At 43.4% G+C, this 23,079-nt stretch overlaps 3 protein-coding genes across 3 annotated transcripts; 1 reads left to right on the plus strand and 2 right to left on the minus strand.

Annotated features, from left to right (window-relative positions):
* Window positions 1-3,352: 3,352 nt before the first annotated feature.
* Window positions 3,353-10,269, plus strand: LOC139644626 (proline-rich protein 29-like). The gene is made up of 4 exons (XM_071520062.1): window positions 3,353-3,404; window positions 5,685-5,800; window positions 6,427-6,614; window positions 10,158-10,269. The coding sequence occupies exons 1-4, from the start codon at window positions 3,353-3,355 to the stop codon at window positions 10,267-10,269; spliced, it is 468 nt and encodes a 155-aa protein (XP_071376163.1).
* A 2,939-nt stretch (window positions 10,270-13,208) lies between these two features.
* On the minus strand, window positions 13,209-15,442 carry tcap (titin-cap (telethonin)). Its single transcript, XM_071520083.1, has 2 exons — window positions 15,091-15,442; window positions 13,209-14,749 (listed from the first exon to the last, which is right to left on the minus strand). The coding sequence occupies exons 1-2, from the start codon at window positions 15,240-15,242 to the stop codon at window positions 14,359-14,361; spliced, it is 543 nt and encodes a 180-aa protein (XP_071376184.1). The 5' UTR covers window positions 15,243-15,442; the 3' UTR covers window positions 13,209-14,358.
* A 4,120-nt stretch (window positions 15,443-19,562) lies between these two features.
* mreg (melanoregulin) lies at window positions 19,563-21,976 on the minus strand. The gene is made up of 5 exons (XM_071520063.1): window positions 21,894-21,976; window positions 21,480-21,642; window positions 20,617-20,707; window positions 20,362-20,525; window positions 19,563-19,784 (listed from the first exon to the last, which is right to left on the minus strand). Exons 1-5 carry the CDS (start codon window positions 21,974-21,976, stop codon window positions 19,563-19,565), a joined length of 723 nt encoding a protein of 240 aa, XP_071376164.1.
* Between the last annotated feature and the right edge of the window lie 1,103 nt (window positions 21,977-23,079).

Raw genomic sequence — 23,079 nt, forward strand, 5'->3', positions numbered from 1 at the left:
ACACACACACACACACACACACGCACTGCTACCACCACATAAGGGCTGCAGGGTGGTGTTGCCATAGGAACGGGGAAAGGTAATGGCCATGTTCTTGAGCTCATGCCGCAGGGGGTGAGGGGCAAAAGAAAGGAGGGGGTGGGGGGGGGGGCGAAAGTGAGTCAGACTTATGGACTAATGATAAGAGCCTTAACTTCAAATCTGCCATCTTACTGTCACCATCCGCCCCGGCAGCCGACCGACGGCGCAGACAATTCCAGAGAACGGCGGCGTGCTAATAGGATCACATTCGAAAAGCAATGCAATAACGTCTAAGCAACGCTCATGCCATGCTATTCCGCTTTTAATGCATTCAGCAGAAGATTCAGCTAATGTGGTTAATGGTGTTAGCTTTTGATGAAGAGAGAACTGCTGGGCGTTCCCAAGCATGGCCTCCCCTCTCCGCCCTCCTGGGGTATGAATAAATGATCTCTAATGCAATGAGCTAACCCTTTAACCAGTGCTGATGACCGTGTGTGTGTGTGTGTGTGTGAACGAGCGTGATTAAATATTACTGAGAAGTGCAAATAATTTAATCATACCTCAGCAGCCCAGTCCCTATGGAGAAGTCTTTAGGTCTTGAGTTTTTTAGGTTTCCCATTAGGCCTTTGGATATTTCTATTCCATTGGGATTCATATATCATGTATGCATACTGTACGTGTCCCTATAAAAATGACTGTAATATTCTAATAATACTCCTTTAGAGACTTACACTGAGTTTGTAGTAACCTTATTGTGCTTTATGGTGTTTTTTTTGCTGTGGTATCATTATCATATTCCTGTAGGATAGGCTTGTGCTGTTGTATTTGTACAGCATCCTTCTAAAATGTATCACAGGATTACTAGAGTTCCTTCTCACAAGGGTTTTCTCTCTTCTCTTTTCTTTCTGTTGCTATAAAAACAATCATATTATTCAAGAGGTGTTGATGTGAGGAGCGTAGGCTGGACTAGATAACAGTATGCGAGCACTATCTTTAGGCAACTCCACAAATTAGACATAGTTTATTAATTTCCTCGTCTCTCATAGAGTTGGTCATCACCTGCTGCTGCAGTTGTTCTTATTTTCCCCCCTTCCTCCTCCTCCTCCTCCTCCTCCTCACTTGATGCTTCTCTTTGTGTCACTTTGCCCACACGATGACAGGGGGGCTTTTAAAAATAGAGACGATCCTCCCAGATTACAGCGTTTTAATTACAGAGTTGGAGATGCGATGGGGGCGGTGAGGCCCCTTCCACTGACAGGGAGTGGAGCGGAGTGGGTTGGGGATGCGGTGGGAAACAGAGCTGGAAGACAGAACGTTACAGTAAATGTAAACTGTGCTAATTAGTGTAGTCCGCCATGCTGAAGCTCTAGCTGTAACCGTAGGCTAGTTCCGGTCCTCAGTCCTGATTGGCTGAGTCACATTCGAAGCTGTTGTAAAATACAACTATGAAATACAACATAACATAAAAGCACACCTGTGAATGCATCACAATCAATTTAAATATTAATGCACAAACTGAAAATCACCATGTGTCGCTTAGCAACCTAAGGAGCCAGCCGAGGGGCCAGCTGAAGAGACAAATTGATGTGGAAACCCGTGTTCTCGGTTTTGAAATCCACATATAATAATCTATACTCTGGAACTGGTAATCCATTCCCTTGATTTAATGAATTAGTACTGTCTAGTCCATATCCTCAAATTAATAATCAATGTCTTCAATTTAGTAATCCATGCCCTCAACTTTACAAGCACTGAACCAGGCCAATCATCTGACACAGGCATGGGAAGGAGCAGATGAACTTTAACAAATTAGTTGGTTGTTCTGAAGCCCACGTTGCTTGTAAGATTGAGGAAACAGACTTCAAAAGTACAGATTGTTAAACTGTGTGCTGCAAAACCAAGTACACGGATTTCCACATGGATTTTTTTTCCATAGCCTGTTCCATAGTCTGTTTAGCTAGCAGTTCAAGAGCTATATTGCTTGGCGGATGAATAACAATTAGTTGTTATTGTTAACTGTACTGGAAATGGCTGTAGAATTAATAGACCAAAGTGTCAATAAATAATGATCTCTGAAACATTTCACAATGAGTTTTTATTGTTGTGAAATGAGTGTTAATTGTTTAAATGTCATTCATTCTTTTATAATGATAACAATGCCTTTATTTCTGCCACAGTGTTAGCTGCAGGCAAAAAGGCCCGTAAACAGAGTCAAATTAGCAGAATAATTTCTGTCTTGTGAAATGAAATGGTAAAAATGCAAAACTGTGAATACACTTTGATAGCTGCATCTACTCTAATCTCACCAATTTCCTTGTTAAATGTTGATATGAGCTATGGTGTCAATTCAGTTATGTTCTCATGGATGGAACACCTGCTGTGATCGCTTTGTGGGCCGAGCGTTTGTGTAAAAGTCACTATAATATTCCTACAATATTCCTGTAAGGATGTATGGTGTGTCTGGTTTATAGTGACCGTTTGTTTTGCTCCTATGTTTTGTTTGACATTCCTGTACTACTCCAAGGATATGTACTGCAGTTTATAGTTTTGCTGTATATGTTTGCATGGTATCCTTCTAAAGTGTATTATAGGTTTACTGTTCTAATTTGTACAGTAAAGTGCCTGCTTCTGCTGTTCAAAGTGAGCACGATCACACAATCAACCGTTACTGCAGTGATCACAACGGATAAGAAAGACAAAGAGCGCAAGTGTGTGTGTGTGTGTGTGTTTGAAAGAGGGAGAGAGAGAGAGAGACTGTTGCTTGTGTTTTGGCACCTTGGCAACCTGCTACTGTGTGCCTCAGCAAACAGGTTAGGAATAAACATATCTGGTAAATAATACCAGGTTACTCTCTTAGGTATATACTGTATATACTGTTATACATATTTAATGGCGTGGACAGAGGATACTTATCCGCACTTCCAGCCGTACGATCCACACAATTTGCAGATAATTCCCGTAAGTGTTCATTCTTTTGCTTCAGCGTCTTTTATGGCAGGTTGTCAGTTATGGGTCTGTAACAAAGGTATAGGCAAAATATGAGTTATTGGCTCCTCTGTCTCTCCATTGCTCTCTAATCTTACATTATGTTATGATAATTTCTAATATCAGCAGGAGTGATATTTTTAATATTGATTGGCTATTGGAAGTTAATCTTTAATTGTTTCCCCTCCTGTGGAGTGGAAGTTCACCACCTGCATAGGTAGATAGCTGCTGCAGTTTATTCTCTGCTACTGTGCCTGCAGGCAGAGAGCCTCATTACGGTCCCATCTCTCCTCCCCAGGCTCCTCAGCAGCCCACCACTATCCTACAGCAGCTCCCAGCAACCACGATGCCTCCCGGCTCCGCTCCCTCCATTAGGCCTGGTGGTCACGTCAAGGAGGGTATGGCAGATTGTCACTGCACACACACTCTGAATCTCAGCGTTTCACACTCACAGCTATTCTTGCCTGTCTGTCACATTGCCAGCTTGCATGCAGGCACTTAGATATATTATTTATGGTCTACTGTTAGCTTGTGTGGAGTGCGTGAAGTGTGTATGTGTGTGTGTGTGCATGTGTGTGCATGTGTGTGTGTGTGTGTGTGTGTGTGTGTGTGTGTGTGCGTGCGCGCGTGTACAAGTGTGCATCCGGGTTTAATTTGTGTCCAAGTGCAGCAGCAGGTGCTAGTTAGCCTTGCTTACATGTACAGTCATGAACTTTTAAAGGTAGCGTCCAATAAAAATAATGTATTCAAGGCTACAGTATACAGTCCAGTAGAATTCAGTGACATTGGAGTTATAACTTGAAAAGTTTTTCCTGCTTTAAAGCTGCACTGGTAACTTTGCAGTGTGGCGGCCCCAAGAGGCAACAAGAAATAACTGCTTGAATTTTTGAGAGTTTGAAGGACTTCACTACCCAGAAATCATGTAAAATAACATCAGTAAACTGTGCATGCCTCTGACCTAAATGTCTTCCTCCAAGGACACAGTTTTGTTTATTTTGCTCTTTAAGAGATGTTGAACTTCGGTAGTACCTTGGGTTGTGAAGCTTCCTGGCCATGATATAACCCCAAAATTGGCAATTCTCTGTTATCTGTTGCTCCAGGTCTCGGAGAGAGGCGACTGGAGAATTGTGGTCTAGACGGAAGAATTTCGGTGTTACACTTAAATATAAAGCTATTCACTTAAAAACAATTCAGCAGAATGACAAGTTTTTTTTACATAATGTCAGAATCTGCTTTATTCGCGTTCATTTGCTAAGTGTAATTTTCAGACTGGTTTCGCCATACACTGCCTAGGAGCAACAGATTTGCAGATGTTGGGGTTATATCACGGCCAGAAAGCTACACAACCCAAGGTACTACCAAAGTTCAACATCACTTTAAGTTTTAATTCAACACTTCCTGTGCGGCAAGAAGATTTACTGCCAGTGACCATACCTGACACTTGAGATTAAATTGGGCAAATCTACAGGGTCTCAATTAGAGGGGATGGGACCCTCTTCTCTGCTGCAGCCCCACTTTGTGGTTTAGGCTGATAGGACAGGAGCATTTTTACATACAAATCTTGCCTAGTGCAGCTTTGACATTTATTTGAATGCCAATGATCTTACTCCTTTGTTACCTCCACTTCAGCAGCCACTCTGACAGGTGTGAGCGTTTTTTCTTTTCTTTTTTTTCTTTTTACTCATTTGTTGAGTTAAAATTCTGGGTCATTTGCATGGACCTTTCATTCTAGATGTGTAATGAATATCAACAGCACACTTAATTAACTTTTTGTAAAGCAAGCACTGATACCAAAGACAAAACACTGATTTAGCCACTGCAGATAATTTTCAATTAAAACAACTAAGATCAAAAAACTGCAGATCAAAACCTGTAGGGTCTTGCTACTGTCATTTCAAATTCATGACAACAATGACAAAACTATTTCATCACCGGAGATACAATAACTGGGTGTTATGGTTTGGATGATTTTCCATCATCCGAGTGAAGGCCGGGCCATAATCTCATGTCTCAGATGAGTTTTCTGCTTCTCTGTCACTTCACCGAGTGTGAAGAGCCTACACAGACTCAAATTAGACAACATTAATGCTGCCTTATTTATGGAATTGACTTACGCCTTCAAGATGGAGAAATATCCCAAGGTGTGTCATGTTGCTGAATGTTGCATCACTTTATCACTGGTAGATGCTAACAAACAACTGGTGGCCAGAGACCTCATTCATATTGCTTGGAAGGCTTTAAATAATTCAGCAGGGTGGAAAATATTGCTTAAAACTATAGTCAGTCATGTATAAAAATGCGTTTTCAATAACTGTAATAAATAGTGGAATTACAGCAACTTCAATAGATTTTCCTGAATCTTCTACCTTGGTCAGACAGATTATTCATATTGCTGGGAAGGAATTAAATAATTTAGCGGGGTGAGTCATTGCTGAACAAATATTGAGTGACGGGGTGGTTAGAAAATTGAGCTTGCCGCATCACATTCACTAGCTCAGTTTGACACAGTGTGGGTTAATCACCGAGTCACCCAGAGGGAAGAGGACAGAGTAGCAGGTTAATAAAGTAGAGATACAACTATCAGATGATTCTCAGGTAGAGGGTGTGTGTGTGTGTGTGTGTGTGTGTGTGTGTGTGTGTGTGTGTGTGTGTGTGTGTGTGATGCTGTCAATATGCAGACCTTGTAGAGCTGATGATGATCCAGAACGCCCAGATGCACCAGGTCATCATGAACAACATGACCATGTCGGCCCTCAGCTCGTTCGGATACTCCGGCCCTCCACCTGAACCTGCAGTAGGTTCCAGACGAGACTTGGGGTCAATTCAATCGATAAATGGAGTCAGCATCAAAAAATATATAGAAAAAAGAAAAATGGTGTTGAATTTGGATTTGGATTTGGAAAGCAAACAGCAAGTAGCCTATGATGTGAACATCTTGAGAACATGTGAAAATAAAGTGTAGGAAAATGCAGGTGCCTTAACTTTCTCACGTTTCTCTCAGTTGAATTTAATTCTGCTTAGCTGCAGTGCGAATTCTTCCGTTTAAACTTAAATTTAAACAAATCTGCCAAAGGAGTGAGATAATTTCACTTTCCTGTCCAGTCAACTTAACCCAGTAATTTTCCTGAATCAAGTAACATTATCAAGATACTGGTAGAGTGATCCATCTTATTCTACTTTGTTTTAAGATATTGTAACTTCTAAAAAATTATGAAAATGCACTGAAAAAAAGTTCAATTATTTGATACCACTCGAAGAGTTTTTACTTCCTTTTAGGTACATTTTCAAACTGATTATGAGTCTAAACGACTGGTTAAAATGATTTTTTTGCAGTGATGACTTTGTAATGAGCTCGGTCATTCACTTTAATACAGTGTGAAATGAAGCAAGGTCGGTTGTCCATCTCTTTTGCTATGTCAGGCCACCAGAAATCTAGTGATAATTCAAGAGGGAGACGATGACCCAGAGGAATACCACCACTATTACCAGCCCGCCCCGTGCCTGTCCTACCCAGCATGGCTCCCCAGACCCCTGCCTCATCCCACGCTGGTCTACCAAGACCCCACCGAAGTCCTGGAGCCCGCTTCCTCTCCGTCACACAGAGACAGGTGATGCACAACCACATCACAGTCACATCACCCACCTGTTCATGAAATGTAGCATCTGGATGTATAATGGTACATCAAAACTATGTGAATTGTATATGTGAGACATTGCAGTGATATAGGAAAATGCTGTTGCACTCTGATGACTTGGTGTCAGTGCTGGGGCAGGGAATTAACTGTCAGATGAAGTAAAAAGTGAAAGGCATATTCCATACACTGCCAAAAAATGAACAGACAAAAAATTTATCACTTTTATTTACAAAAAGGCATAGAGACAAAGCTAAAGGTAAAATCCGCCCTTCACTGCAGTACCACTCTAATTAAAACAATACATCAAATATATAAAGATGACATTTTCTCCCTCCAGCAAATCATTGAAGCGTATGGTGTCTCTGAGTCACCATTCTTTATGTATGCATAATTAGCTAGTATATACTGAAAAAAAGGTGCAGGGATGGTGCTAAACCTGCCTGTCATCCAGAACTCGATATTAGTTTTAGGACTGCTGTTTGCAAGAATGGGACTGCCTCCAGTGTTTACAGATTATTGAGTAATGTTGCTCCTTATCCCTGCCTGTCTCTATAAATGGCCCGGGGACATGACCTAAATGACTCTTTTCCATATTCTCAATGGGATGATATCTGGAGGGCATATATGAAAACACTTAAATATTTCAGGTGTAAGTTGATACAGTATAAGATCTCTGTAGAACACTTACTGTAGATCACCTACTTGATTATTCAAGATAGATACAAAACTTGTGCTGGCATGGATGTGGAAAGAAAGGAGCTTTATTTCATTTATTCTGGGATTGTCCAGTGGTCAAGACACTGCGGTGTAATGCAGTTACTGTGATGTCAGATATTTTCAAAGTCAACTTCTCTGTATCTATGTCTCTTTGATTTAAAACTACATAAGCTACATCAACTGTCTGTATGGAGCCGAAGTTGATGTCATTTCCATCTATCATTGGGATGACTTTACTCTATGTCAGTGTATGGGAGGTTACTTTGCAATCTAAAAAGTGCATGGCTTTGATTTTGAAATATGTTGTAGGACAACACATCAACACATCTCGCTTGGCTTAATTTCACAAAAATCCATTCAGTATTGTTTACATAAACGACAAAATTACCGCACTAGTTTGAATGTTTCATCTCCTGCAAAGGGAACAAGCTACGTTAGCTAGCTAGCTAGCTACAGCTTTACAGGCTACAGTGAAAAAAATGTCAGCAGTTACTATCATGAGCCCGAACTCATACTTTAGCGAAGTCCCAAACTGCATCTCAAGAGGTGAAAACCTAGCCATGCACGACAGTTTCTACTCCCTTCTCAGTGTCTACTCAGGTGGATCACCCCCGCTATCAACAGTTGGTACATTCTACACACTGTAGTGTACTTTTCTATAGACATAGAAACATGCAAAACGTCTAAAAGCTTATAGTGAGCCGAGAGGTGAATCTCAACAGCAGTCGTTGCTTTGTTTAGTTGCAGAAAACATACTTTGCCATCAATGGAAAATCGCGTTAGCCACTTAACCGCTAGTCAATCACGGGAAGGCTTGGGCCTACACTTCCACTTCGGCTCCCTCTCTTATCTTGCCTAGCAGTTAAGGGAATTATTCTCCTTAATTGGAAGGAGCATTACCAGGCAGCCTCTTGAAGGAGTGTTGGCTTGAGGACTTTATAGACAGAGTTAATATGGAGGAGCAGCCTGCTTCCTTAAGGATTTTGACATAGGCTTAGGGCAATAATGGGACATTATAAGAAGCCATCTGCACTCACCTTCCTCGTTATGATCACGAGAGCAATGTGTATAGAATGATTGGAAGATGGTAATGAATAGTTTTTTTCTTCCCACATGACCATTCCCTTTTATCCCCCCCAACTTTGTGTTATAATGTAATGTCTTTGTGTTTCTGTGGTTTGTGTTTCTTATTCCAGTTTGATGGACCGCTCACTCACTGCTGTTTAGGAGACAGATTTAATTCTTTTGATTTGTCACTATTTGTGGGCAGAGAAGTGTCCGTACCTGCCACCAGAATTTCAATTGGGCAAAATCTACACTGCTCCAATTAGAGCGGATGGGACACTCTTCTCTGTTGCAGCCACACTTTGTGGTTTAGTGTGTATTTCTTTTTACCTACAAATCCAAATCCATCCATTCCAAACTAGCTCAAACTTCTTCAAAAGCGGAAACACACACTAAATGGTCCAAGTAAACAATCAGTTATCACATTCAAAGCCAGCACATACTGTAGTCCTCTGTTTTATTCTGAATAAATGTGATAACTGATCATTTACTTGGATCATTTAGTGCGTGCTTCCACTTTTGAAGAAGTTTGAGCTAGTTTGGAATGCCCCACAATCCTGTAATTGGGACAGTTTCTTGACTGCAAGGATTATTTTCTGTACCTAAAAATCTTGCCTACTGCAGCTTTAACTTACTCCTGCCTTCTAATACAATGGTTCTCAACGTGGGGTCCGGGGACCACCAGGGGTCCTTGAGGGGGTTCTAGGGGGTCCCCAGCAAATTGATGAATTATTAAACTTCACCATTATGGAGTTAACACAATTAGAGAATGTAGAATAATGACTATTTTGACTGTCTTTCTGTTATTTCTGTACCTTCAATACAGATAGTCATGGAATTCAGGACAAAATCATATCTAACAATAAAAATATTCTCAGATGTGGGTCCGAGAAAATAAATCTCATCTAATGGGGGTCCGTGGCCCTAATGTGAACTAAATTAAGGGTCCTTGATATGAAAAAGGTTGAGAATCACTGTTCTAATACATGGGTCAACATAACTAATTAACCAGAGGTAAAGGTCATGGGCATCACTTTGGTGTGGCAAGGTTGTGGCACTTAACAAACCTTAACTTACCCTAAATGAGTGCACATTTGATCTTGTACATTTTGCCAGTATAACGATCCAGCAAAAATGACCAGAAATCCATTTGGAAGCTATATCTAAAAAGTAAAAGTCACATCATTGGAGCATTCAGGACCAGTGGTCTCTCTAACCTGATAGTTAGGTGAGCTACCTCTAATAATTCATCATTAACACTATCTTGTCACTCATCAGTGCTCCACTTGTCCCCAGAAATTTAGTGAATAGAAGCAGGTTTGGAGATTTTGGTGGCAAATTATATTAGATGCAGGGACTTTGCCATACCTTAAGTTAGGGCTTGGCGATAATTCAATATTATCGTTTCTTGTCTTTCAGTGGAATCATATGGTGATTATGGGATATCGTGACACACAATTCTGCAGTCTAAATTGATCACAACAAGTAAATTTTATTTAAAAACTCTGAGAAAATTAGGTATGGTGGGAATATTATTTGAAAATTTCAGTTTTGTTTGACATCACACCTGTTACCATTTGGTTTAATGGGAGGAACTTTGCAATGAATACTCCAAAGCAGCGTGAGGTTACAACATATTATGTGACATCATTAGAACCAGCAGGATCAAAATAGCCAGGAGACATTACATTGATGCACATGTGTGTGTATGTGTGTGATGTGTATGTTATTCAGGCGAGCCGTCCCTCCACCTCCCCCACCCAGCGCCGCCGGGACTGTGGGAGCCGACGTCCCCCCTGCAGCAGGTACCCCACCACACAGCGACACCCAGCCGGCAGCCAATTAGCACGGTCCGCTCCTGTAATGTCAGACGGGCCTTTGAAACCGGGCGATAATGGATGTGACAACGGCGAGCTTCACAATAGTAGTGATGAGAGGGGAACTGATTGGGGTGTTGTTAGTGATAATGGCGTTGATGATCGTGAATGGTGGCAGGAGTGTGTTCATCAGATGCTCTTATTCCTCTTACGCCTTATACCCTTCGTTCTTTCATAGAGTACTACACCGCTACAGAGGGAAGATAGCAGCAGCACAGAAGAGAGCATGATCACTGCTTTCCTCACCGCTGTTATACTCCTTTATGAGTGCAATGGCCTCCGAAGATGCAACAATAAGGGTCTATAATACCTATCCTGAGTTTATTCATCTTCTCTCTTGATTTGACACCTGTGTTTGCCTTTCATTTTCTCCTCACCTGTGTTATATCAATTTACAATTGCTGGAAGTGGCGAATGAATAAAACTATAAATAAAACTGCTATACTATATATATTGATGGCATTTCATACCTTTACTTTTTTCAACATGCATTACCCAAGTTATCCAGTGGGGAGCAGCAACAGATCTGTCATTATGGAATTTGAGAGCGACAGTCCATTAGTTTGTACAGTTGGCTGTCTTGGGCAAGGCTCTGCTCTGTTTATTGAGTTTCCAATTTCCAATATTATTTAGGCTGCAAGAGGATATTTGAACTGTGTGTGTGTCTGTGTGTGTGTGTATGGTGTTTCCATTTTGTGACCTTTGTCCTGCTGTGAAATACATATGTAACCTTTTGTAGTCAGGAAGTCACACCTGTTACATGCTGGATATGCACTGGTTTTACATGGACAGGTATTGGGTGGGAGGATCTCTACTGTACAATCAACTTGAGTCACATGACTTTGACTCGAGTCAGACTCAAGTCACAATTTCAATTGCTTGAGACTTGACTTGATGCATGAAGAGAATACTTGAGACTTGGCTTGACTTGGGTTCTGGTGACTTGGGACTTGACTTTGACATGGGAAGGTTTCTAAAGTCTTGACAAAAGATCTTGATCGAATGTATTGAAGTTGAAATTGATTATAGAAATCAAACTAATGATGCTCTTACCAAGTTTTTATCCTATTAAAATTATATCGCATTGAAAAGTCCTAGATATTTAGTTTTCTTTAAGATATTAAATTGATACTGGACTCTTGATTTGTTCTGACTTGACTTGCTGTTCTACATTTATACTTGAGACATTAATGACATGGACTTGACTTGGACTTGACTTGAGACTTGTGCCTCAAGACTCAAGACTTGAGACTGACTTGGGACTCGAGCAAAGTCGACTCAGTCGCACTTCTTCTGTATTGACAAGCGTTCATGGAGACTCTGCATGCCAGACTCTGCTGATTTATGCCATTATATCACTGTGGGCAACATAACAAGAGTGTGACACCCACCATGTAGGATCTACTGCCGCCTGACACTGTGTGACCCTCTCTTTAAATACACCGTGATGAGTACTTAGGGGGATTAGAGGAAGGAGGATCAAGAGCCAGCTCGCTCCTCAAACCCCCTACAGGTGATGACAAAGAACACACTGAAATGAATTCCCAAATTCCTTGGCGTCCACTGAAGATGGTTTCAGGGTTGGAGGTTCATCTGCGAGTGTGGAAACTTCTGTGTGGGGCGGGGCGTATACAGGATTTCAAGGGTTGAGTGGGAGGGTGATTTTAAAGATAGCAGGGTGGAAGGCAGCACGGCCAAATCTCTGATAAAACAGTGGGATTAAGAGCTCAAATGGGAAGAACGTGCTGATACGGCCGTGTCTCCACTGTCTCCAGGGCAATGCCAATGTTTACCCAGCTATTAATATCACAAAACCACTAAACTCGGCCTATCACAGGGAGATGGGTGAGAGTGACGAGAGAGTGAGAGGCAAAGTAAGCGAGAAAGGGTTTAAGAGAGAAATATTTTAAGAAATACGAGGAGCGGGACTTCATTTGAGAAAGCTGGCTAAAGACAGAATTCATAATTTAAGGTTTAGATAGAGTAAATGGTAGACTTTGAGAGCAAATTGGTAAGAGGAGGGAGGCAGTGCGTCCATCATAGCCCTACATACTATCAGGGGAACAGTGTGTTCTGGGCAGGGAGAGAGCAAACACACGAGGCAGAACATGAGAGATAAATGAGGGACGTAAAGTGGTGAAGTGGGGTTTGTTCAGAGGGAGGAGGACAGTGTCACAGTATGTACCCAAATGAGCGGAGACAGGGATCCAGCACCGACACCCGGCTATTAATTTCAGCCTGTCTGGCAAGATTTTCCCTTACAGTCAGTCTATCACGGTGTCTCCTCCAATCTAGAGGGAGAAATAGTATGTATTCATGTATTTTCCGTTCATTTTTCTTTGTCTCAGTATGTTCTACTGGTGTTTTTGCACACCTTTCATATACTGTAACTCATATATTTGTTTCATTCATATATTTTTGATTCGTTGGTTGTGTTTGCTCTATTCTTATGTATGCCCTTTTTTGTCTTTGGTGTATCCTATTTTTTTTTGCTACCACAACCCGATTTCCCCCAAGGGAACAATAAAGTTTAATCTAATGTAATCTAATCACGCAGCGACCATATTTCTATAAACTTGCCTAAGGCTGCAGGACAGTGTTTATCCTATTATCATTATAGCCTAGCTCAGCTGTTGCTGCCTGGTCAGAAGCCTGTATGAACCAGGTTACAAGTTAGCTTTGATTGCAGTAGCTTGTCAGTCAGGTTTATATTAATCTTTCTCCACTTCCTTCTCTCTTCTTTCCACCCAAAACCCCTGCTGTACTAGAAAACTTCCCACCCATCCACCATCAAATATAATCAAAGTAGGATTATGTTTATATTGCATCGCAGACAGAAAACAAACTGACAGAGGAGTGAAAAGCAATTCAACTTTTATTAGTAAAAATAAGAAAAATAATTCTCTAGGAAAAAATATTTCAACATCACCGCACACATTTCAAACTCTGATATGCCAGTAAAGGTTCAAGGAACTCTCAAGCTAACATCTGTTCACTTCTTCTATCGAATATATTATATCAGCTGCCACTCAACTAACAGTTAATACATAACCCTAAAGGACGCTTTATTAGATCCTAAGCCCTCCTGATTAGAGGTGTCAGCACGTATACACACACCTACACACATACAGTATATACAGCTTCCTGGTGCTGGCTGCAGGTGTGATCAGGCTGGAGCATTCTGTACTCTTTACAGGGATCAGAGAGTGTCAAGGGCTTTCAGAGTCCTGGAGGCTGACCAGCGCTCTGTTGTCCTGGAGCGCTGATGCCAAGGCACGTCCATCAACCCCCCTCCCCATCGGTTCCACTCCCCCTTCTCTCTTTCCATCCCTCTTCACAGTTTTCTACCTCTCTCTTCTTCTTCTTGCAAGTCATTTTCCATCTCAAGTTCTGTATCGTTGCATTCCGATACCACATATAACAGGTTTGACTGATACACAGTAACCTCAAGAACACTTTCATTTCCCTTTTTGAAAACATTTTGTACCTTTCAATACAAAAACACACCCCTGCAAAACGAAATTGCATGCAAGTGGGTTAAGGTGCACCACTGCATGCAATGCCGCTTGACAGCCATTCTTCAGTAAATGCCATTTGGCCTGCGCAACACTTGCTGGAAAAATAAGGGTCATGGGGAGTCCATTGAGGGAACAGCAGACTTGACAAGGCCAGCCGGGCCGGCGCAGACTGCTCTTTTCCAGGCAGCGGGGAGATTAGCCCGTGGCACAGCTGAAAGCACACACCCCACAGCACATGTCTGCCTCTCCATCACAGCGCGGATGCCTTCACATAACCATTCCTAATACCACTGACCACCAAATGCCAACTATGACAAAGCGTGACATTTACCTGGTGTTGTGCTTGCCAAGATGGGATAGATACACAGATGGTGCTAATGATCTATGTGGGGTCTATGATGAATGTCACTAGGGATAAATCTATATACATCTTTCCATGCTCTTTCCTGACACATGACTATCCTTTCCCCATCTCTCATCCTTCTCGTCTCTCCCTAACATCCACGCTCTCTCTCCCTTCTTTTTTTTTTTTTTTTTTTTTCACCCTCTCTGGGCCTCCTGGGACATGGAGCGGCCCAGGGTTTTGGGCGCTTTGGCGAATTCCATGCGGGTGGGCTTGACGGGCGGGAGGTCTTTCGTGATGTCGTCCACGGTCCTCTTGAGGGGACAGGCTCCGTCCGGGCTGGCGAAGGGCCGCAGGTCCTCCTCGGTGTGCGGGGCGCCGCGGCCCAGCCTGACGCCCAGCTCCGCGGGGGTGAAGATGGGCAGCGGGAGGGTGCTCCTCTTGGGCAGCAGCTGGTGCTCTCTCACCCCTCTCTCCACGGTGCCCACCCTGTAGACGCCGGAGGGGCAGCTCTGGACCAGGGAGCGGGCCTGCCACTGCCGGGACAGAGTCTCCCTGCGAGAGTCGTCGTTCATGTTCATTGTCTGCCTGCGGGCATCGGAGAGAAGATGAAGTTAGGAACTGCGGGAGCACTGCTGATGATTTACTTACTTAATTAGACACCAATTGCCTTCTGGTACAAGAAGAATCCTACCAAGAATTCAATAATTGCTACCAAGCTGATTTCAGTCCATATTTTATTATGAAAAGAAAGATTTACAGCGAGGCAGTTAAGTTAAACTGAAATTAAAGCCAGGGTGTCATTAGTATCTAATATCATCTGATAATATTATCTTTATCTGATTGCAGAGGCTTAGAAGTAGACATTCTTGTTCAGTGGTACCTCATACTACATTTTGAGGACCTGCGGGGGGTCTGTGAGCTCTCACCTGTCCTGGGCTCGGGTCTTGAGGTTGACACTGCGCCAGTCAGCGCTGTAGCTCTCCCTCTGAGACTTGTTCTCCTCCCGCACGCAGCAGGCCAGCTCGGCTCCCACCACAACCCCGTCACGCTTCTCCAGGGAGGTGCACACTTGCATCATCTCTGCTGTGGGAAGATCTGTCCGTCGACGTGTCAGGCTTTATCTCCTCCGCTGGGGTCTCTGCGGCTCTCTTGAGTTCGGTGTTCAGGTCCGGCCTGTCAGTCGTGTCTGTGGCGGGGAGATGTTTGCCCAGGGAAACAGTGATGCTTCAGCTGGATGTGTCTCTTCTTTCCTCCTTCTGTGTCTCTCTCTCTCTCTCTTCTTCCTGCTGTCTATGTCTGGGTTTGGGTCTGTCCAGCACTTTTATAGACGTCCTGTTGCTATTTCTGATCCATGTTGTCACTCTACAATCAGTGTGTGCTGACATCCGACACCAAGCGCTCCCTGTCTCATTCCCCCCCGAGAGCTGGAAGTGACTCTGAGGAGGGGGTTATGGGTAATTGGGCTGAAAATCCCCTGATACCCAAATTGTATGCCCAATCACCTCCATAATCACTCAACCCAACACTTTCCACTTTAGCTGTGATACCGGTGTCTTTGGAGATGAAAGCGCCCCGCCTCAGAACACAAACATGGAGTCAGTCTATATGGAGATTACATAAACGTGCAGACAGACACACACAAGGGGTTTGTGCTTCGAGGAGGAATCTTAATGGGGCTTTGGTCTTGATGTACATGGAGCCACGCGCCACTAATGTGGAAAGAGATAAGCCCACGCTGACAATGACGCGGCTGTTTTTCATACACAAAGGGTATTACACACACGTAGGTTAGAGATCACACGTACATCTGTCACTTGGAGGCAGAGGGCCAAACAGCGAGCTATAGAACGTGACAGAGTGGCACCGTAACATCCTGCCGACTTTATATTCATAATATAATTCAAAAGAGGGTTTATTTGACAGGTACACCTCGTGATCACATCAAAACCCCCTCATTAGATGCCCGTACAGTGCGCTGCCTCGCCGTAGTAGTGAGAGATCCATCCCCAGTGATTCATTACCTCGGTGACAGAGAGCCACGCCAGCCATAATCAACTCAGGTTACAGCCTGTGACACACACACACACACACACACACACACACACGCGCGCGCGCGCGCAGTCACCTCTGCTGGCAGTTGTCTGGTGGTGTGGTGTTACTACCGGTCCCTCTCTCTGACTCACCCGTCCACATCAGGCACTGATATCATCAGATAACACAGATCACATACGCAGCAAAATGCAGCAAAACTATGTTCATCCCCGTGACATGAAGCCTTCCAGTCCGTTGTGCCTCATCAATCACATTGCCATTAGGGGGTTTTTACACTGTCTTCTTGATTTTCACATACTGAAACAGAAACAGCATACACTGTGATACTGAATGTCCCATCTGTATCTTCTTTATTGTTTTAGCCATTTTCCATCTTAGCCATTTTCCATTTTCCAGCTTTTTATCTTTGTCTTTTTTACTATTTATATATTTTTTTGTTTGTGGATGGCTGTTGTGGAGCAAATTTACCCTTGGGGACAATAAAGTTTTGATTGATTGACTGATCAAACTGTGATATGAAATCTATAGCTGGTATATTAATCAAACTCACTGGCCCTCCTTTCCACTGCCTATTCTTGCCCAACATTCCACATGCAACAGTTCAATGTTATTTTCATTCAACCTGTCAAGCACAGTAATATTTCAACTTCCTTTCTACACCTTTTCAGCAGGGTGACATTGCTCATGTAGAATATCGCTCTCTGTGAGAGAAAGACAGGAGAGCAAGAGCACTGTCGGCACGAGGGGTCACGCATCCAGTCATGTTATGACGCCATGGCAACCATGAAATGCCATTTCAGAAACCTAGTAAGTCACTATGCATGGGATACTCCAGTGCTGAGATCATATCCTTTTAGAACCAGCTTGACACTGAGCAATCAATTCTTTATATTGGAAAAGATACTACACAGATTGAACTTTGTGTTTATTTTTTTTTATGTTATTTTTTTATTCTAGATATCCACAAGATAAAACTATACAAGTAATTTCTAAGAAGGCAATGGTAGTGCATCAGACAGGACTTATGACCTGTGCAGGCTTTTATCTCTCAGCCGCTGTGGGATGAGTCATGCCATCGCTATCCTAATGAAGCCAGGGGTGTGGAGGGTCTTTAAAGGTGAGCAGTGATGAGGCGAGACCTGTCACAGTGATCAGACCGCGTCCTCGTCCCTCCTCCAGCACCGGGCCGGGCCCGGCCAGGAAGGACCTTGTGTTGCATAACCACACTGCCGCAGCTGCTGGGAAGTGACATTTAAATGAGCTGTCACAGGGAAAGAGAGGGGGAGTGGGAGGGAGAGAGAGAGAGAGAGAGGGGGGGGGGGGGGGAGAAGGGCAATTGCAGCAAAATGCCTATAAGCCTGTCAGGAGGTAAATAAGGCAACATGTGGAAAGTTATTGCGAGAGTGCAGGTTTGAGTAAGTTATATATTTTTGGGTGACAGAGTAATGAAAGTGGGAGGACAGGGAGAAGCTTCCTACACAGGTTAACCTGACACAGTGTGCTTGCTTGGCAGCAAGAGGAAACTGAGCGGAAAGTTCATTTGCTGTTGATTCTTTATATATAGGAGTACTTGCACACAATCTTCAACTTGAGCCTAGAGCTTCACACTGGCACCATCAAGTCAAGTGAAACCAGCTATTTGTGTGTCTGTGTGCCAACGCGCCAGCAGGCTGGTGCCGTGTTAAAAGATGTGCCCTTACCAGAGTATCTCCCTTACATAACAGTAACAACAACAAGCAGCTGACCACCAAAACATCAACATCACCATCCATCTGTGCCCCCACTGGTCCCGCTGGGATGGCCAGGCACCGGACAGGCTGCACCAAGCCAGGATTTACAGTTTGTCTACGGATCACGGTGTTAGCCGCAGCAGGCGAGCCACGTGAGAGCAGAGAAACGGACTGAGGAGGATCCTTGTGTTCTGCTTCAAAGGCTTATCACGCCACAGTATCAGTGTCTCTGGAATCACTGCTCAGTTTTCTACTACACTGCAAAATATCTTCATCTTAACAAGTCATTTAGTCTATTATTGAGTCAGAATTTTCTTAAAATAAGTGAAAAAAAATCTGCCAGTGAAGTTAGATAATTTCACTTGTTTCCAATGCAAGTCAACTCAATTCAAGAATTTCATTGAATCAAAGTGTCATTTTCTTGATATTAATGCAGTGAGCTGCCTTATTCTGACTTTTTTCAAGATACAGACACCCATTTCTAGAAAATTGAAATTGGAGTTATCTCACCTCACTGGCAGAATTGTTCTCTTGGTTTAAGAAAAATAAGATCTGAAGGCTAAATATGAGACTAAATTACTTGTTAAGATGGACTTTTTTTGTAGTGTACACAGATTGAGATTCTAAGCTTTGGACTGCCGAGTTCTATGCAAATTCTACATTTATTCTTTGTCTTGTGTGTATTTCCATGAGTGACTAGAGTTTCATATAACTCCATATAAGACAGAACAGAGGAATCATCTGAGCATTACAAAGTACACATAAGTTGGGCTTCAGGTTGCAACTTTATTTCAATATCAACTTCACACCAGAGCACATACACAAACCGCCACACATCTCAAATCTCTCACATTGTCAGCATGTTGCTGGAGAGGAAAAGACCCTTACATACGTCAGCTGAATGTCACCTCACCTCGGTCACACACACGTTTTAAACATTCAACATACTAACTAGACTTTTTTTCCTTTTTTTTTTTAACTTTTGGAGCCAAATAAAGTCTTCATTACATACAATGCATTAAATAAAAGTAGTAATTACTCAAACATACAAACTCACAAACTCAAACAGAAAAAAAAAGAAAAATCTGAAGTCTGGTCACTAGGCTGTTTATTCAGTGATGATAATGATTCAGCCTGTTGAATATTTTTCAAGAGGACGTCTTGTGATTGAATGAATTCTTGTGATTGAATGAATTGAGTGCTGATAATCATAAGACAAAATATAAAGGGGGGTCTGCTCATAGGAACATTACTGCCCTGCAGGTTTGCAACAACTAAACAATAAACAGGCTGAAGAACTTGATATAGCTCTATGGTAGACAGAATTAACACACACACACAGACAGATAACATCCACAACTCTCCAAGATTCACCTGAATCTAGAATTTGACCAGAGAAAACTGAATGATAATCAAGCTTTGCGGTTAGGGGCACAAAGGAGGAATTGTTCAGCCTAAAAACTCTGAGAAGCAGCAGCAGCGGTGCTGTTGGAGCCACCAGACACTTTTATTTTTATTGGGGATATGAGGAAGTATGCAATTCTGTCCTCCAGGTCTCCAGCTTGGACGACTACTGCCCCCTGCCTCCTGTCTGTAATCGCTGCAGCCTGTGGATCTTAGGATCTGTCGCTGAAGTTTCCATCTTCTCTTCCGCTCTCGTCCTCGTCATCGTCCCCTCTTCCGTTCATGGCCTCGACCCTGGCAAGTAGCAGCGGCAGATTTATGGAAAGGCCCGTGCCCCCCTCCTCCTCCTCGTCATCATCATTATCCCTAGGTGGGTAGAAGCGTCTCGCTTTTGCCAAAAAGTCCTCAGCTGCATCTAGGTATATGAGACGATCCTGTTGAAGGGGGTGAGGAGGAAGAGGAGAAGTGGTTGGAGCAGGGAGAGTGTAGACAAGAGATGATGAAGTGAGACTGTCACTGTGCTCATTTTATCAGAAAGTACGATAATATATCTGCAGGAGGTTTGTGGTTATTGATCAATAACAATGACTCAACGGTTACTTTGCCGAGTGCTGAGATTTCTGGCTTTCAAAACTCAGTTTCCAATACTCCTGTACTCCCCACCCATTATCATTTCAAGACATCCCCCCCCCCATCTTTGTTCTCAAGCCAATAAAGCAAATAACAAAGCAGTATTACTATGACAGCATTTAGCATGATAAATTTCTTTTTTCTGCTAATCAGCGAGCTTACTCGTCTCTAATGTTAAAATGTGACTTTACTGTTTGTGCCGATTGCGGGCCACCGTAGTTCAAGGGGGCAGGAAGGGTGTGAGGGGTCAAGGAGGAGACTTGTGTAAGAGGAGATGTTGCAATTCCTACTGGTCTCCGATAGATGTCAATAAAGGTCATAGATTGCTTAATGCCCCTTTAAGAAGAGCGCGAATAGGCAGCGGGCCCACGGTTCACTCACCAGGATGAAGAGGTATCTCTCAGGCGGCGGTTCTCTGGAGTTGAAGATGGAGGTCTCGGAGTGGAGCGTGTGCAGCAGGCTGCGTGCTGCCGGGGCGTTGCGCATGCGGTCGTAAGAGGTGCCGGCAGACACCGTCAACAGCGAGTCTGCCTCTGCCATGAAACCTGAAGAAAAGGAAGGCAAACAGTCGATGGTTACTCGACGTGTTATTGGGTGACGATCTGTCTCACGTCTCATCTCACATCAGCCTCTCACCTAGGTTCTCCAGGACTGTCTTCCACTTGTCTCTGACCTCTCGGCGTGTGTCTCTCATGGCCTCGATGTCCACACTCAGACGGCGATACCCCTACACAAGACGAGGACGAAGCTATTAAAATATGTTTTTCTTTCAGCTCAGTGTAGGATTTCTCCTGTTCTTTTGGCCTGCTCTCTTGTGATTGGATGAGTGGATCACTGTCATGCTAGCCTATGGCTTGTCTGAATAATTGATTAAGACCATTTTTATATAGTCAGGTGTGGCTTTGTGTATTCAGAACTGATGATCATGAAGCAAAACATTTTCTGTTCATGCACTTTTTTAGTTTTTGCACCTCATGTAAATAAATGGTAGTCCTTTTTTGTTTTTTTGCGGCAGTTAGCCTTTTTGGGATTTCTTCCTTTTTTTTTTTATCAGTGTGCAAGTTCTGTCTAGTTTCTTTTTTCCCCTTCAGCTTCACATCCCGTCCCAGGTCCTTTCTGTGTGGAGTTTGCATGTTCTCCCCGTGTTTGTGTGGGTTTTCCGCCGGGTGCTCCTGTTTCCTCCCACCATCAAAAGACATGTATGTTAGGGTTAATACTCCTAATCCCTGTCCCGGTCCCTGATCAAGGCACTGGCAAAAGAACTGGAGAACTGTACTGTGGCTGCCCACTGCTCCTAGTGTGTGTATAGGATGGGTCAAATGCAGAGGACAAATTTCCCCACGGGGATAATAAAGTATACAAATACAAAAATAAAAAATAATTGAATGAAGCATGAATAAACTCTGAATTTTCCAGTAGAAATCCCCCTCTGTTGCCCTCATACATACATACCCCCCCCCACACACACACACACACACTCCCTGCCTGTGGTTTCTGACCGTGGATCCCATGCGGGTCTTGCCCCTGGCCTGCAGCAGGTTGTAAAGCGCCCGGTCATCGTCTCTCTCCGAGTGGCTGGGGTCTCCTGGCTCGCTCCACAGGTTGGTCTCCTGGTCACGACGCTTCTGGACTTCACGGTCAAAATACTCCAGGGGGTCAGGACTGTGTAGTTGGCACACACACAAACACACACATACAGGTAATACAAATTCATACCATGGTTATAATTACATAGGGTATAATCAGATATTACCCACATGAAAAAGCACATCACTTTCTGACATTGCAACAAGGAAGATACTGTGGTACCATCAGGATAGTTAATAGGTGTGACTTGTTAGTTTGGAATGAATATGAGGACGACAAGGACAGGACTACACAAGTCATTTCTGGCCTATCTACGGTCCTCTTACTTAACTAAAGGCTGCTTCTCATCTTCATCATGTTCATCGCTGCAGCAGCAGCAGCAGCAGAACTTCTTAAAAGCTGCCCCCATCTCTTAGGAACAGAGTCAACGACGCAGAAGGACTTTGGGGTCTGGGTCCGGGTCCTCAAACGGCAGAACAGATGTTCCTCAAGCCTCTCAGCAACAGCTCAGGCATATGAAGAGGTGTGATGAACGAGAGTGGATTCCAGTGGCGAGTCTGGTCTTTTATATATATATGTGTGACATCAGCTGCTTTGCTTCAGCTCCACAACTCCGCTCTTCCTGTAGACTCTGCTCCGAAGAGATCCTTCCAGAAGTGAGACCTTATTCACACCCTCGGAAATATACTTCCAAAAAAATATGTGGTAAAGACGAGGTAGAAAATGTATATGTAAGACATACACAGTCCACCAGAAAGACTTAGAGGAAGAGTGTCTGGCGAAAATGTTCAGATCACGAATGAAGAACGGATCAAAACATTACTAAACGAAGCCCGCTGATCCCCAAGCTCCCATCTGACCCCGCCGTGGATCCAGATCCAGATGAAAACGGGTCCAGTGGAGGTTTGGTCTCCAGGTCTCCGGCCGGACTCTCCCTGGGTGAAGATGCTCAGGCAGACGACGGCCCAAGGAGTGCTGCTTCTCATCAGCCTTACATGGAGGACAAAGACAGCAGTGAGAGGCTCGCGGTCTCATCAGCACACACACACACACACACACACTCACACACTCACACACTCACACACCCATGCAAACACACCCTCAGCCTCAGAAGACAGTCACAGCACAATCATGTGAGCTGCCCCATTCTTTGGTCTTAGCAGTCGTGATTTGCCCCTGGCCCAACATATCTCCCCTTTAACTATTTGTCTGATCACACTTCCCACACTGTGAATGTTCACAACGCTGCATGAATTTATAGATTACAAGATAATCGCATTTCATTGTATGAGTATGTGGTTACTCTGATTGGTTAACCAAGAATCTGCATGAAAGTGGTTAATTAAGAATCTGTGCAAGGATGCTATGAATTGCTTAAGTATGAGCCAAAGACTCAGCTGGCTCTATCCAACAATCATGGACCATCTAATTTTCAAGACACCTGTCAAAGAAATAATAAGATTCTGGCCAAAGATTATGGAAGCTACAGCGTTGCAGGGAAGCACATCAGGT

This window comes from Centroberyx affinis, unplaced genomic scaffold, assembly GCF_046629955.1.
Source record: "Centroberyx affinis isolate AG114_WGS23_722 - 3 ecotype Tasmania unplaced genomic scaffold, CSIRO-AGI_Caff_v1 ptg000765l_1, whole genome shotgun sequence".
In the NCBI taxonomy this organism is placed as follows: domain Eukaryota; kingdom Metazoa; phylum Chordata; class Actinopteri; order Beryciformes; family Berycidae; genus Centroberyx; species Centroberyx affinis.